Source organism: Hippopotamus amphibius, chromosome 17 (genome assembly GCF_030028045.1).
Source record: "Hippopotamus amphibius kiboko isolate mHipAmp2 chromosome 17, mHipAmp2.hap2, whole genome shotgun sequence".
Lineage (NCBI taxonomy): Eukaryota > Metazoa > Chordata > Mammalia > Artiodactyla > Hippopotamidae > Hippopotamus > Hippopotamus amphibius.
The window spans coordinates 14828077-14841912 of record NC_080202.1 but is presented as its reverse complement, the minus strand read 5'-3'; the positions used below and the strand labels follow the sequence as shown (position 1 = coordinate 14841912).

At 35.2% G+C, this 13836-nt stretch overlaps 1 protein-coding gene across 4 annotated transcripts in view; it reads left to right on the top strand.

The window, feature by feature from the left end:
* Positions 1 to 9035, top strand: part of NSRP1 (nuclear speckle splicing regulatory protein 1) — a 67689-nt gene extending 58654 nt beyond the window's left edge. For all 4 annotated transcript variants that reach the window (XM_057714974.1, XM_057714975.1, XM_057714972.1 and 1 more), the window contains 4 exons: positions 3474 to 3602; positions 4497 to 4704; positions 5556 to 5664; positions 7458 to 9035. In XM_057714974.1, coding sequence (XP_057570957.1) covers positions 3474 to 3602; positions 4497 to 4704; positions 5556 to 5664; positions 7458 to 8523 — 1512 coding nt within the window. In that variant the 3' untranslated portion in view covers positions 8524 to 9035. The remainder of the gene's footprint in view (positions 1 to 3473; positions 3603 to 4496; positions 4705 to 5555; positions 5665 to 7457) is intronic.
* The last annotated feature ends 4801 nt before the right edge of the window (positions 9036 to 13836 follow it).

The following is a 13836-nucleotide window of genomic DNA, read 5'->3' as shown; positions in this document are numbered from 1 at the left end:
AAAATAGAAAGGACGATCAATGGAATAGAATAGAGAACTCAGAAGTAAGCCCAAACACATATGGGCACCTTATCTTTGACAAAGGAGGCATGAATATACAATGGAAAAAAGACAGCCTCTTCAAGAAGTGGTGCTAGGAAAATTGGACAGCAACATGTAAAAGAATGAAATTAGAACACTTCCTAACACCATACACAAAAATAAACTCCAGATGGATTGAAGACCTACATGTAAGGCCAGACACTATCAAACTCCTAGAGGAAAACATAGGCAGAACACTCTATGACATCCATCAAAGCAAGATCCTTTTTGACCCACCTCCTAGAATCATGGAAAGAAAATCAAGAATAAACAAATGGGACCTCATGAAACTTAAAAGCTTTTGCACAGCGAAAGAAACCATAAACAAGACTAAAAGGCAACCCTCAGAATGGGAAAAAATAATTGCCTATGAAACAATGGACAAAGGATTAACCTCCAAAATATACAAGCAGCTCATGCAGCTTAATACCAAAAAAGCAAATAACCCAATCCACAAATGGGCAGAAGACCTAAATAGACATTTCTCCAAAGAAGACATACAGATGGCCAACAAACACATGAAAAGATGCTCAACATCACTCATCATCAGAGAAATGCAAGTCAAAGCCACAATGAGGTATCACCTCACACTGGTCAGAATGGCCATCATCACAAAATCTGGAAACAACAAATGTTGGAGAGGGTGTGGAGAAAAGGGAACTCTCCTGCACTGTTGGTGGGACTGTAAGTTGGTACAGCCACTATGGAAAACAATTTGGAGGTTCCTTAAAAAACTACAAATAGAACTTCCATATGATCCAGTCATCCCACTCCTGGGCATATACCCAAAGAAAACCATAATCCCAAAAGAAACCTGTACCATAATGTTTATTGCAGCACTCTTTACAATAGCCAGGACATGGAAGCAACCGAAATGCCCATCAACAAACGAATGGATAAAGAAGATGTGGCATATATATACAATGGAATATTACTCAGCTATCAAAAGGGATGAGATGGAGCTATATGTAATGAGGTGGATAGAACTACAGTCTTGTCATACAGAGTGAAGTAAGTCAGAAAGAGAAAGACAAATATTGTATGCTAACTCACATATACGGAATCTAAAAATGGTACTGATGAACTCTGACAAGAATAAGGATGCAGATACAGAGAATGGACTGGAGAACTCGAGGTTTGGGAGGGTGCGGGGGGTGAAGGGGAAGCTGAGTCGAAGCGAGAGAGTGGCACAGACATATATATACTACCAACTGTAAAGTGGATAGTCGGTGGGAGGTTGTTGTATAACAAAGGGAGTCCAACTCGAGGATGGAGGATGCCTTGGGGGACTGGGGTGGGGAGGGTGGGGGGGGAAGTCAAGGGAGGAAAAAAAAAAAAGATAGATGCAAAAACCCCCAACAAAATATTAGCAAACAAAATTCGACAGTATGTTAAAAGGAGCATACATTGTAATCAAGTGATATTTATTCCAGGGATGTCAGGATAGTTTAACACCCACAAATCAATTAGTATAATACCCTGCATTAACAAAATGAAGGACAAAAATCAGTGATCATCTCAGTAGATGCAGAAAAAGCATTTGTTGAAATGTAACACACATTTATGATGACAACTCTCAAGAAAGTGGGTATACATGGAGCATACCTCAAGATAATGAAGTCCATATATGACAAGCCAACCACTAGCATCATACTGAAAGCTTTTCCCTTAAGATCAGGAACAAGACAAGGATGCCCACCCTTGCTGCTTTTATTCAACATAGTATTGGAAGTCCTAGCCAGAGCAGTTAGGCAAGGAAAAGAAATAAAAGTCATTCAAATTGGAAAGGAAGAAGTAAAACTATTAATGTTTGCAGATGACACAATTTTATATATGGAAAGCTAAAGACTCTGCCAAAGAAAACTGTTATAATTAATAAATGAATTCATTAAAGTTGCAGAGTATGAAGTTAATATACAGAAATCTGTTGTATTTTTATATACTGTCAATGAACTGTCAGAAATAAAAGTTATGAAAATAATCTCATTTACAGTTGCATCAAAAGGGATACAATACCTAGGAATAGATTTAGTCAAGGAGGTGAAAGACCTGTACACTGCAAACCACAAAACACTGATGAAAGAAATTGAAGAAGACAAAAATAAATGGAAAGATTCCGTGCTCTTGAATTGGAAGACTTAATTTTGATTAAATGTCCATACTACCCAAAGCAATGTACAGATTTAGTGCCTTCCCCATCAAAATTCCAATGGCATTTTTCACAGAAGTGGAACAGTTCATCCTAAAATTTGTATGGAACCACAAAAGATCTTGACTGACCAAAGCAATCTTGAAAAAGATCAACAAAACAAGACATGTCACACTCCTGATTTCAAAGTGCATTGCAAAGCTATAGTAATCAAAACAATATGGTATTGACATAAAAACAGACACCTAGGTCATGGGACAGAATAGCCAAGAATTAAACTCACACATATATGGTCAGTCAGTTTATGATAAAGGAGCGAAGAATATACAATGGGGAAAGGACAGTTTCTTTGACGCATAGTGTTGGGGACGCTGGACAGCCACATGTGACAGAATGAAACTGGACCACTAATGTACACCAAACACAAAAATTAACTCAAAATGGATTAAAGACTTGAATGTAAGACCTGAAACCATAAAACTTCCGGAAGCAAACATAGGTGATAAGTTTCTTGACATCATTCTTGGCGTTTTTTTGTTTTTGTTTTTTTATTGGCTTTGTGGGGTCTGTTCATTGCTGCATGCAGGCTTTTTCTAGTTATGGCCAGCGGGGGCTACTCTTCGTTGTGGTACACTGGCTTCTCAGTGTGTTTGTTTCTCTTGCTGTGGAGCACAGGTTCTAGGCACGCAGGCTTTGAGGAGTTGCAGCACGTGGGCTCTAGAGCGCAGGCTTAGTAGTTGTGGCACACAGTCTTAGTTGCTCTGCGACATGTAGAATCTTCTCAAACCAGGGCTCGAACCTGTGTCCCCCGCATTGGCAGGTGGACTCCTAACCACTGCCACCAAGGAAGTCCCAGCAACATTTTTTTTAATTAATTAATTTATTTTATTGGCTGTGTTGGTTGCTGCACATGGGCTTTCTCTAGTTGCAGCGAGTTGTGGGGACTGCTCTTCATTGTGGTACGTGGGCTCCTCATTGTGGTTAGATGTTTCTAAGTCATACCCTGGTCCATTTGACCTCTTGATGTGGATAATTCTATTTATGTACAAGTGAATAGATGATAATAGTTAATGTTTATTAAACACAGGCTCTGTTCTAAGTGTTTTAAGTTTAAAATGTGATTGATGTAATTTTTATGATATATCTCTGATTTATGATCCTGTCTCAAAAAAATTACTTAGATTTTTGTGGTATCTATTAGTTGGCTCATATTTTTGAAACACGTTCAATTTTTTCTTTAAAGACCAAACTGGAAATCCAGAAGGCCCTTGCAGAAGATTCTACTGTATATGAATATGATAGTATTTATGATGAAATGCAGAAAAAAAAGGAAGAAAGTAATCCAAAATTGCTTTTGGGAAAAGACCGAAAGGTTTGTAGCTGAATGTAAACTTTCTTTGACCTTGACCTGCATTTTGCATCTTACTCTTATTTCAACATGAGAATGATCTGAGAAAAAGCTTTTAGGTATTTAAAGTGTGAAGAGTCCCTAGTTCCAGATAGTATGGATTTGATTTAGAACCTAGGAAGCTATATATTTAGTATCCTACCAGGAATAAGAGATTATCTAACAATTTTATGAATTTTGTTTTTCTTGCTTTCAAACTTTTGCAAATTATTTTTTGAAAATTTTTCCTGAGAAAGTCTTTGTATTGCTCCTTCTCCTGTTCATGTTTATTTGTGTTTTATAATTTTTATTGCTTCCTAGCTGGTAACTGAATCATCTGTGTATATCATGGTCATATTTTTAGTTTGGGAAAAAAAGCTAGGATGTGGAGATGGAAGGAAATAAGTTCAGATTTTCTGTCACTCTTATTCTTTCGCAAAGCACAGACTGCTTTTGAGGATCTTTACATCTTATAGTATCTGCAAATAAAGTGGTGGTGTAAAATTATATTAAAGCTATTTTAAATAATTGTATTTCAACTAATGTGAAAAACTATTAGCCTTCATCTTCATGTATCTGTTGAAGAAGTAAGACAATACCATTTTGTAAAAAGGGTGAGAAAAACAGTGGGAAAATTACCTGTTTGAGATTTTTAAAAACTGGCATTTTGAATAATTTGTCTTTATGCTTAAATTTCTATTGAAAAGAATTTTATTTTCAATCTTGCTAGTAAATTTATATTGAATTTTGAGAAGTTGACAACCTATTTATTTGGATTTCTATCTTAATTTCTATATTAATGAATTCATGATAAAAAATAGAATATTAACAAATTACCTTTGACTCTTTCTTAAATAATCTAATTTTTTTTTCCCCTAGCCCAAGTACATTCAAAACTTACTAAAAGCAGTTGAGATCAGAAAAAAGGAACAGGAAAAAAGAATGGAAAAGAAAATACAAAGAGAACGAGAAATGGAAAAGGGAGAATTTGATGATAAAGAGGCATTTGTAACATCTGCTTATAAGAAAAAACTGCAAGAGAGAGCTGAAGAGGAAGAAAGAGAAAGGAGGGCTGCTGCACTTGAAGGTGAAATGGAAGAGGGAGAGGGTAGAAGGAAACAGAAACAGGAGAATTCTGCCCTGTGGTTAGCTATTTGCTCTGTCACTGATCTTTTAGATTATGATGTTGTCATAATTTATGTGTATGAATGGAGGGTACAAGATACATGATGTTATGTAGTAGTATAAAACAGGAGATTTTTTAACTAAAAATACAGTTGCACTCTTAGTAACTTCTACTAAACTTTTCAATTACATCTCATTTTTTTGCTTGAAACTATGATCATCACAAGCCTTAGAAAATGATTTCAGATGTAAAAACATCAATTACAAGGCATAACAGCACAACATTTGTCAAAAGCAGTTTAAGCTGAGATTTAAATCCTGGTTATATTTCCTGGGATGAGAAAACTAGAGTAACATCACCCAAGGAGCATTAACTGGGCATTTATAAAAAGAATAACATTACTTCAAGAAAGAACAAAGATGTGTAGAGGCCAAAGAATATCTTAGTGCTTTACTTCTTTGCTTTCTACTTGTGGTCATTTCTCAAGATCTAAGTAAAATATGTACTTATAAATAGCTTAATTGGCAAGTGCTTATTAACTTTAAGTGGAAGAAAACCAGATGTCTAAGACGTGGTCTAAGCACGTTCTATGTGTTCATTTAGAGCACCACTCAAGACCAGGTAGTAAATAAACAGGGCTACATTCTAATAAAAATCTATTTACAAAAACAGGCAGCAGACCAAATTTGGCCTGCAGGCTGTATAGATCTAGAGACCAGTTTATACACTGTTATATACTCTATGCCTGTAAAACTGAACTGAGTTTTTCCTTATTGAATATATTCTTCTCACTTTTGCTTTCATTCTCTTAGCACGTTTGGATGTAACCAAGCAGAGAGATCTCAGTGGATTTTATAGGCACCTATTAAATCAAGCAGTTGGTGAAGAGGAAGTACCTACATGCAGCTTTCGTGAAGCCAGGTGAGATGTGTCATATGGAATATTTAGAAGAAAGATACTGTTCATGATTTGTGATTATGGGATCATTTTAACTCTCTGGAAATAGAAGATTGCAGTATTGCATATTGTGTTGTTAGCCAAACCTGACCTAATTGAATGAATAACTAGGGATTTACAATTTTTTAATTAAAAAAACCTTTAGTTCAAGACTTTTATTTTACAGTAATTCTACACGTATGTTCAGATAGTATATAAAAAGAGAAGTATATTTTTTCATAAATAGGGCCCAGCCTCCATAAAACATAAGATTCACATACTCAAGGGTTTAGAAATGCATTATCCAATATGTAGCCACTGGTTACATGTAGCTGTTTAAGTTTAAATTATATTAAATCTAAAATTTTGGTCACAACAGTCACGTTTCAAGTACTCTATTGGTTAGTGGATACCATATTAGACAGCACACATATGGACATTACCATTTCTGTAGACATTTCTTTTTTCTGGCCATGCTGCACAGCTTGTGGGATCTTAGTTCCCCAACCAGGGATTGAACCTGGGCCCTGGCAGTGAATGTTCAGAGTCCTAACCACTGGACTGTCAGGGAATTCCCCATTTCTGTAGACATTTCTATTAGTATTGGTCTAGAAAGTAAGGATTAGAGGATTTTTAAGTACAATTATAAAATATTATAGGGATGGTGAAATGATTATGGTGTAAGTATATAGCTGAAGGTAAAACTTGTCCTAGACTTGTATCTAAGGAAGCCATTTTTTGCAATAGAAATATTCAGATAAGAGGGTCTGAGTCTGTGTTGCTAGGGAAAGAGGAGCTGCAGGGGAATGGAATTAAGAATGAAGAGATGGGATTACACCCCAGCTGCTAGGTTCTGATTGTAAACTTGATGAGAATTATGAGTCTAAGAAAGCATATTTGAAGACTGAAATTTTTGAATGAAAAATTAGTTTCATCTGGAATAGTTGTGAGGCCAGCTGTGAAACTCCATAATGTCATTTAGTAGTTGCACTTCCCAGAGTCTAGTAATAGAATTCGTAACTATTAGTGAGTCTTTTAGCCAAGACACTTTTGCCAACAACTCCTAGAAAACCATAGTTGTTGCTTTGTTTGTGTGATGAGTGACTGATTAATGAGAATAAATGTGTGAGTAATATAAATAAGTTAACCATGCTTATCAGCTGGGAAAATGTATGTGATGTAAACTGCTCATAATAGCTGGATGAATTCATATATTTCCGTTTTGTTGTAATAGATGCCTAGGGGTATAGCAGGATGCTGGTGCCTTTTCACTCGTGAGAGGGATTATTTAGTGATAATTTAGAATTAGATTTTGTCACCATTTTGCTGTGAAAAAATTTATTTTCATCTTTTTTCCAGGACTATTTTAAAATATTTTTTAAAAGAAAGAGGAATAAAAATCCAACAAAGAGCCACAACTTGAACCTCATGTTGTAAACTGGTACTTATATTCAGAATGTATCTCTTCCCAATTTTTCTTTGTCTGTGCTTGGCAAAAATGAAGACCTTGCACAGCCTGAAGGTTCTAGTGGTCCATACAGAAGGGCTGATTTTTACTTATCTACCAATATTGAAAATAATTCTGAATGGTTAGAAAATACTAGTTTGCAGATGTTTACAAGGTAAATAGACATCAGCACCTTTTTGAATTTGGGATAATCAGAAAGTGTATATAGTGTAGGTGTATTGACCTAAGTACTGATGAAAATTATATGAACACTTCATTTATTTATTATAATTAATAATGTGGCAATTTGTGTTACATTCTTTTTCTTAAGGTCTGGGATAAAAGAAGAGAAATCAAAGGAATATTCCAATGAAGTAAGTTCAGAAAACAGAATACCTCATGAGAACTGCATTCACCAAACTGTTGTGAAAGTAGAGGAAAACCCAGATGCAGACAGTGACTTTGATGCTAAGAGCAGTGAGGATGGTGAAACAGAAGAAAATAATAAAGTGAACTGCAGAAGGGAAAAAGGCACAGAAACCTTAAAAAATGACTCCAAGCATCACAGGAATCATACCCACTCAAGGTCATCTAGTGAAGAAAGAGAGAATGGTACCAAATACCACACAAAAAGTTCCAAGTCAAGAGGACACGAGAAAAGGGAAGATCAGTACCAAGAGAGACAATCCAGGGAGCAGGACAGCTATTACACTGACCGTGATTACAGAAAAGAAAAGAAGGATTCCCATAGGCACAGAGAGGCCAGTTACAGAGATTCACACTGGAAGAGGCATGAACAAGAAGATAGACTGAGGGGAAGAGACCAGAGAGAAAGAAATGATAGGGAATGGAAGAGGGGAAAAGACAGGGAGAAATATCCCTCAAGAGAACAAGAAAGAGACAGACAACGAAGTGATTATAACCGACACAGTGAGAAAGGAGGAGAGAAGGAAGAGAAAAGCAAAGAAAAGGAAGAGCATATGAAAGCAAGGAAAGAAAGATATGAAAACAGTGATAAATACAGAGATAGAGAAAAACAAGAAGTAAGTGTTCAATCTTCAGAGAGAAATCAAGACAGAGAGGAAAGCAGCCCAAATTCTAGGGCAAAGGATAGGCTTCTTAACCAGGAAAGAGCCAGTAAAATGAGAAACATGGAAAAGGACAAAGAAAGAAACCCAGAGAAACCCTCTAGTTCTGAAACATCACTGGGGGCAAAACACAGAATCACAGAGGAATGTCAAGAGACGGGCAAAGAACAAGAGAGGCCACACGAGACAGTGAACAAGTTTGCAAAGCGGAGCAACGAAGAAACTGTGATGTCAGCAAGAGACAGATACTTGGCCCGGCAAATGGCACGGGTTAATGCAAAGACATATATTGAGAAAGAAGATGATTGATGACTACCCCAAAAGGAAGACCTGTGGAAGCACAGAAAATTATAATTCCTGGAACATGCTGTGTGAACACATAAAGGAGTGTGTTAACAGTGGTTGGGAGGGTATTTTAAAATATATTTTCAAAATTCATTTTTGGTTTAGATTTAAGTCAGAAATTAGTCGTTTTATCTTGACTATAGTATTTACTCATCAATGCCACATTCTTGGTTGTATTCAAGCAACCTAAAGAGAGTGCTGAATCCCTGTAGGTACTTAATGAGGAAAATTGGCTCCAGTACAACCATTAAAAAATAAATAACTCTTCTGATGTTGCTTTTGTTGCAGGAGGTGTTTGTTTTGTAAATATTGTGTTTCAGATAAAAATAATGGATTTGAACGGAGAATATTGTTTTACTTTATGTTCTAAAATTTGTATTAAAGTGTAAAATATAGATCACGTCTTGCCTAAGCTTTTTAGCTCACAACATACTTGGCTTAAATGAAAATAAAAATAGTGATGTTTGTACATTTAATTGATGTTAATATTTTATTTTAAAAGTAATGTCACTCATGTCATGCCATAATTCCTCTTTTTGTAATCAAAAATCACTTTAATTCTGAAGCCCTGGCAAGTTAGTAAATCAGTTATGTGTATAAATCAGTTTTAGCTAAGGGTGAAAAGATGGAGATAGTCTAAATGAAATTAGCTAAAGATCTGGGTGGCCTATTTATGAACATGTCTTGTTTAATATGCTCTAAAAAATACATATAGTACAACTTATTAGAGTTTCTATTTATGTATCAAAATAAAACTAAAATTTCTGTACTAAGGCTTTGAAACTTACATTTGAAGTTATATACTGTAAATAATTTATTCATGGGAAAAGAATGAATGATATCTCTCATACTTCATTATGAATAGTTACTGCATTGTCTTATTTTAGTTTAGTAAGAATATTGACTTTCAAAAAATATATAAAAGATCAGATTTAGCATTCGTAAATCATTTTATTATGCTTTTTAAACCAGAAAGAAAAGTAACAAGAAAGCTAAATGCCTGTATCTCTTGACTGACACATTAAATATCCGTTACACCGTAGTACTTTAAAATATACCAGTGACAATGACAAACGCTTCAAAAGCACTGACTTAGTGTACACAGAGGGGTGTAGTATAATGTAACTGAAAAAGTGAGGGTGAGATCATGGAAGACCATGAGTGACAGGCTAAAAATCTTCAACTTTCATAAAGAATTGGATTCCTTTCTTAGGGTTGTCATACTAGAGCCATATATTAGGAAGATTTCATTTGACTATATAGTATGTAAGATAAAGTCTAGGAAAAAGATTAGAGGTGGACAGATCTGATAAACTGTTAATTTCCCTCTCCCAGTAATTCAGAGACTTAAAGCAGCATGGATGGTTTAGATAGGAAAAGTTATATATTAAAAAAAAAATTAAATGTAGTTGATTTACATTATTATGTTTCAGGTGTATAGCATAGTGATTCGGTTTTGGGTTTTTTTTTTTTTTAGGTTATATTCTATTATAGGTTATTAGAAGAAACAATATAATTCCCTGCTATATAGTAAAGCCTTGTTGCTTATCTATTTTATGTATAGTAGTTTGTATCTGTTAATCCTGTACGCCTAATTTGTCCCTCCTGTCTTCCCTCTCCCATTTGGAAGCCATAAACTTGTTTTCTAGGTCTGTAAGTCTGTTTCTGTTTTGTATATAGATTCATTTGAATTATTTTTTAGAGTCTACATATAAGTGATATAGTATTTGTCTGACTTCACTAAGCGTATTGTTCTCTTGGTCCACCCATGTTGCTGTAAATGGCAATATTCTTTTTTTATGGCTGAGTAGTATTCTGTTGTATATATATATACCACATCTTCTTAAACCAATCTGTTGGTGGGCACTTGAGTTGTTTGCATGTCTGGGCTGTTGTAAATAGTGTTATGAACATTGGGATGCATGTATCTTTTTCAATTAGAGTTTTTGTTTTTTCCAGTTATATACCCAGGAGTGGGATTGAAGGATCATATGGTAGCTCTGTTATATATTACTTTTATTAACCAAGTTTGACATAACTCAGGGAGAAAACTGCAAATTAAGGGTTTCTTCTGTCTCCTTCCCCAGATATACAAATGTTTTTGCCCCTTTGGCATTTACTCCCCTTTTTCTGGGAACAGTGCCTTGATTTTCCCTTGGGAAAGTACCCTTCACTGCTCTTAGTCCAGTGGTTCAGAGGGGGTTGAATAGCTCCAGGAAGGTATGTGACTCAAGCTAGGCCAGTTCGGAGACTTGTCATAACTTAAAGTGATGTTTTCCACTAGAATTCTGGACTGTGAAGATGAAGTAATTCCAGAGTTACATGGGAAAATGAGTGCCTGACTGCCTGACAGTATAAAGCCCACACAAAAGAAAGCAGAAATGAAAGGTGAGAGGGACAAAGACCTGATGATTGCTTTTGAAACTTTGGCTCTAGTGGATCATATTTAGATATTTAAACCACACTTTTTCTCTTGGGCCAGTTGAATTTGGATTTCTACCACTATAGCCAGGAAAAAATCCCCTATTTGACACAACAAGTTTCCACCTCTGATAAGTCTGTGCCAAAAATCACTAGAACATTCATAATAAGCTTTTAAAAATTGTGGTATAACATGCATAAAGAAAAGTACATATATCATGAGTATATAGTTTAACGGATTTACACAGTGAACATGCCCAATTCAAAAAGAGACCATTACCTGCCCCACAGAAGCTCCCCTCAAACCATTTCCCAGCCTACTCCCTGCCGTTACTTTTAACACCATAGATTAGCTTTGCTTGTTTTCTAGATTGTATAGTATTTATCCACCTACTGTTGATGGCCATTGAGTTATTTTCTTTTGGGCATTATTATGAATAATGCTTCTAGGAGTGTTCTTGTATTTGTCTTCTAGTGTGTGCATATGTATGTTTTGATTGGGTAGTTCCTAGGAATGGAATTGCTGATCCGTAGGGTATGCATATGTCCAGCTTTAATAGGTAATGTCAGCTTTCCCAAATAAACTCCAATGTGTGAGAGTTGCAGTTGCTTCTTACACTTGTAATTGTTTATCCTTTGTCTTTTTGTCCTTTAATTTGAGCCGTTCTGGTGGACGTGATGGTATCTCATGGTTTTATTTTAGGGTTCCCTGATGGCTATCGTATTTATTAGCGTTTTGATATCTCATTTTTGAAGAATCTGTTCCTTTTGCCCTTTTGTTTTTTTTGAAGTGGTTGAGTAGGACTGTCTGCCTTTTTCTTCATGACCTATACTGGTTCTCTATACATTCTGGATAGGAGTTGTCTTTGCAAGTATGGCTTGCCTTTTCACTCTCTCATGAGGCATTTTTAATGAACAGAAATCTTTAATTTTGATAGAGTTCACCTTAATCAAAAGTTAAATTTAAAATTCAGTTCCTCAGTTGCACTAGACATATTTGAAGTGCTCAATAACCATGTAAAGCTAGGGGCTACCATATAGGGAAATGCAGAAGGTTCTGGACGACACTCTTTGAGAAGCATTATTGTCTACTTTTCGTATTTACGAGTAGATCTACCATACACCTGGAATGAAATTTTGTGTGTGGTATAATGCAGAGATTGAGCTTTTTTCCTATACGGATATCAAATAGACTCAGCAGTGAATGAAAATTTGTTCAAATTAATACTACAATGAATACCATTATACAACTGCCAGGAATGGCAAAAATGTTTAGAGACTTACAATACCAAGTGTTGGTGAGATGTGGAGCAAAAAGTAAGTCATACATGCTACTCTGCTAGTGGCAGATAAACTGGTAGGACCTTTTTGGAAAACAGTTTGGCTTTTACATTGATAACATTGATGCTGCACATTTGTCTTACACCGATGCACCAGGAATTTTCATAATAGTGTTTCTGTCAAACTGGAAATAATCTAAATGTCCATCAGTAGTAAATGAATCTGGTGTGTATATATGCACAGTACAGTGAAATGAATATACTAGAGATATAACTGGGATGAATTTCACAGTGTTGTAAGAAACAAAAAGTAATTCATATAGTTTTGTGTTTTTAAAAAATAGGCAAAACTATATGGAGACACATGGGTAGGTGGTAAAACTAAAGAAAAACAAGGAAATAATTACAAAAGTCAAGACATCATTTGTGATATGACTTTTAGATGCTGGCAATAGGTTTTTGACTTGGGTGGTGGTTACTTGGCTACTCATTCTATCAGTTGTAAATATGTTTTATATATTCTGTATGCATAAGAGATCTCACAGTAAACATTTTTGTAATTTAAGTTTTTAATATATGAATGGAGAAGTGTTGGCCTTGGTGGTTAATCTTAGTCATTTCTATAGAAAGAATATGTAGATGTTGATTAGTCAAATGGCTTATGCACAGGACAGCAGTTCTTTGAATGAATTATTTAGATCAGTATAAATAAAGGGTTCATTATATTTGTTGCTAGATATATGTTCTTTTAAATACATGAGATCTAAAATAATGTACTTAAAAGAAATTTTATCAGTTGGTAAACAGCTGTTCCTCTGATTCAGTGTCTTAATTTTCCTTCTCCCTCCCCTTGTTTATTCCTGTTCCGATCATACCAATTATACAGTGCTGTTTCATAATAACCATGCCTTCTCATACTAATTGCTTTACCTGGAAAGCCATGTTTCTGCCTAACTTATTATTATTTTTTCTAACTCCTTATTTTTAAAACTGAAGTGTGATTGCTTCCAGAAAGCCTCTTATAGTATCTCTTTGTTTCAGCCACGCCTGTTTCCTTTTAATTTATGTGCTTAATACTATCATATCATTATGGTATAATGATAGTATGTTAGTTGTGAGGGCAAAGATCCGATCTCAACTTTGTATGCCCAGTACCTACTATAATGCTGCATCAGTGAAGGTTTTAAAAAGTTTTTACTTCCATTTATTTTAATATCTGTTAAGTATTTCTTAAAATTAGAATTTTAAAACAAGAATGAACTTACAAATAACCTAACATAACCCCTGCAATGTAAAAATGTTTTTAAGATGCTATGACATCAGGTTTAATAGCTGAGACTTGGAAATCTTGGGTCCACCACTTGCTGCATAATCTTGGACAAATTAAGTTCTCTGAACTTTATTTTTTCCTTATTTGTAAAATGGGGATAATAAAAGGGTGTCTTTCATTAGACTGATGTGAGGATTGCTTGAAACAACGCATGTAATGCTGTGCCTGACATTAGCACACAGTAAATACTAGTGTGTATATATATCATATGTATATATGTATATTATTACCCATGGGGAGACGGGG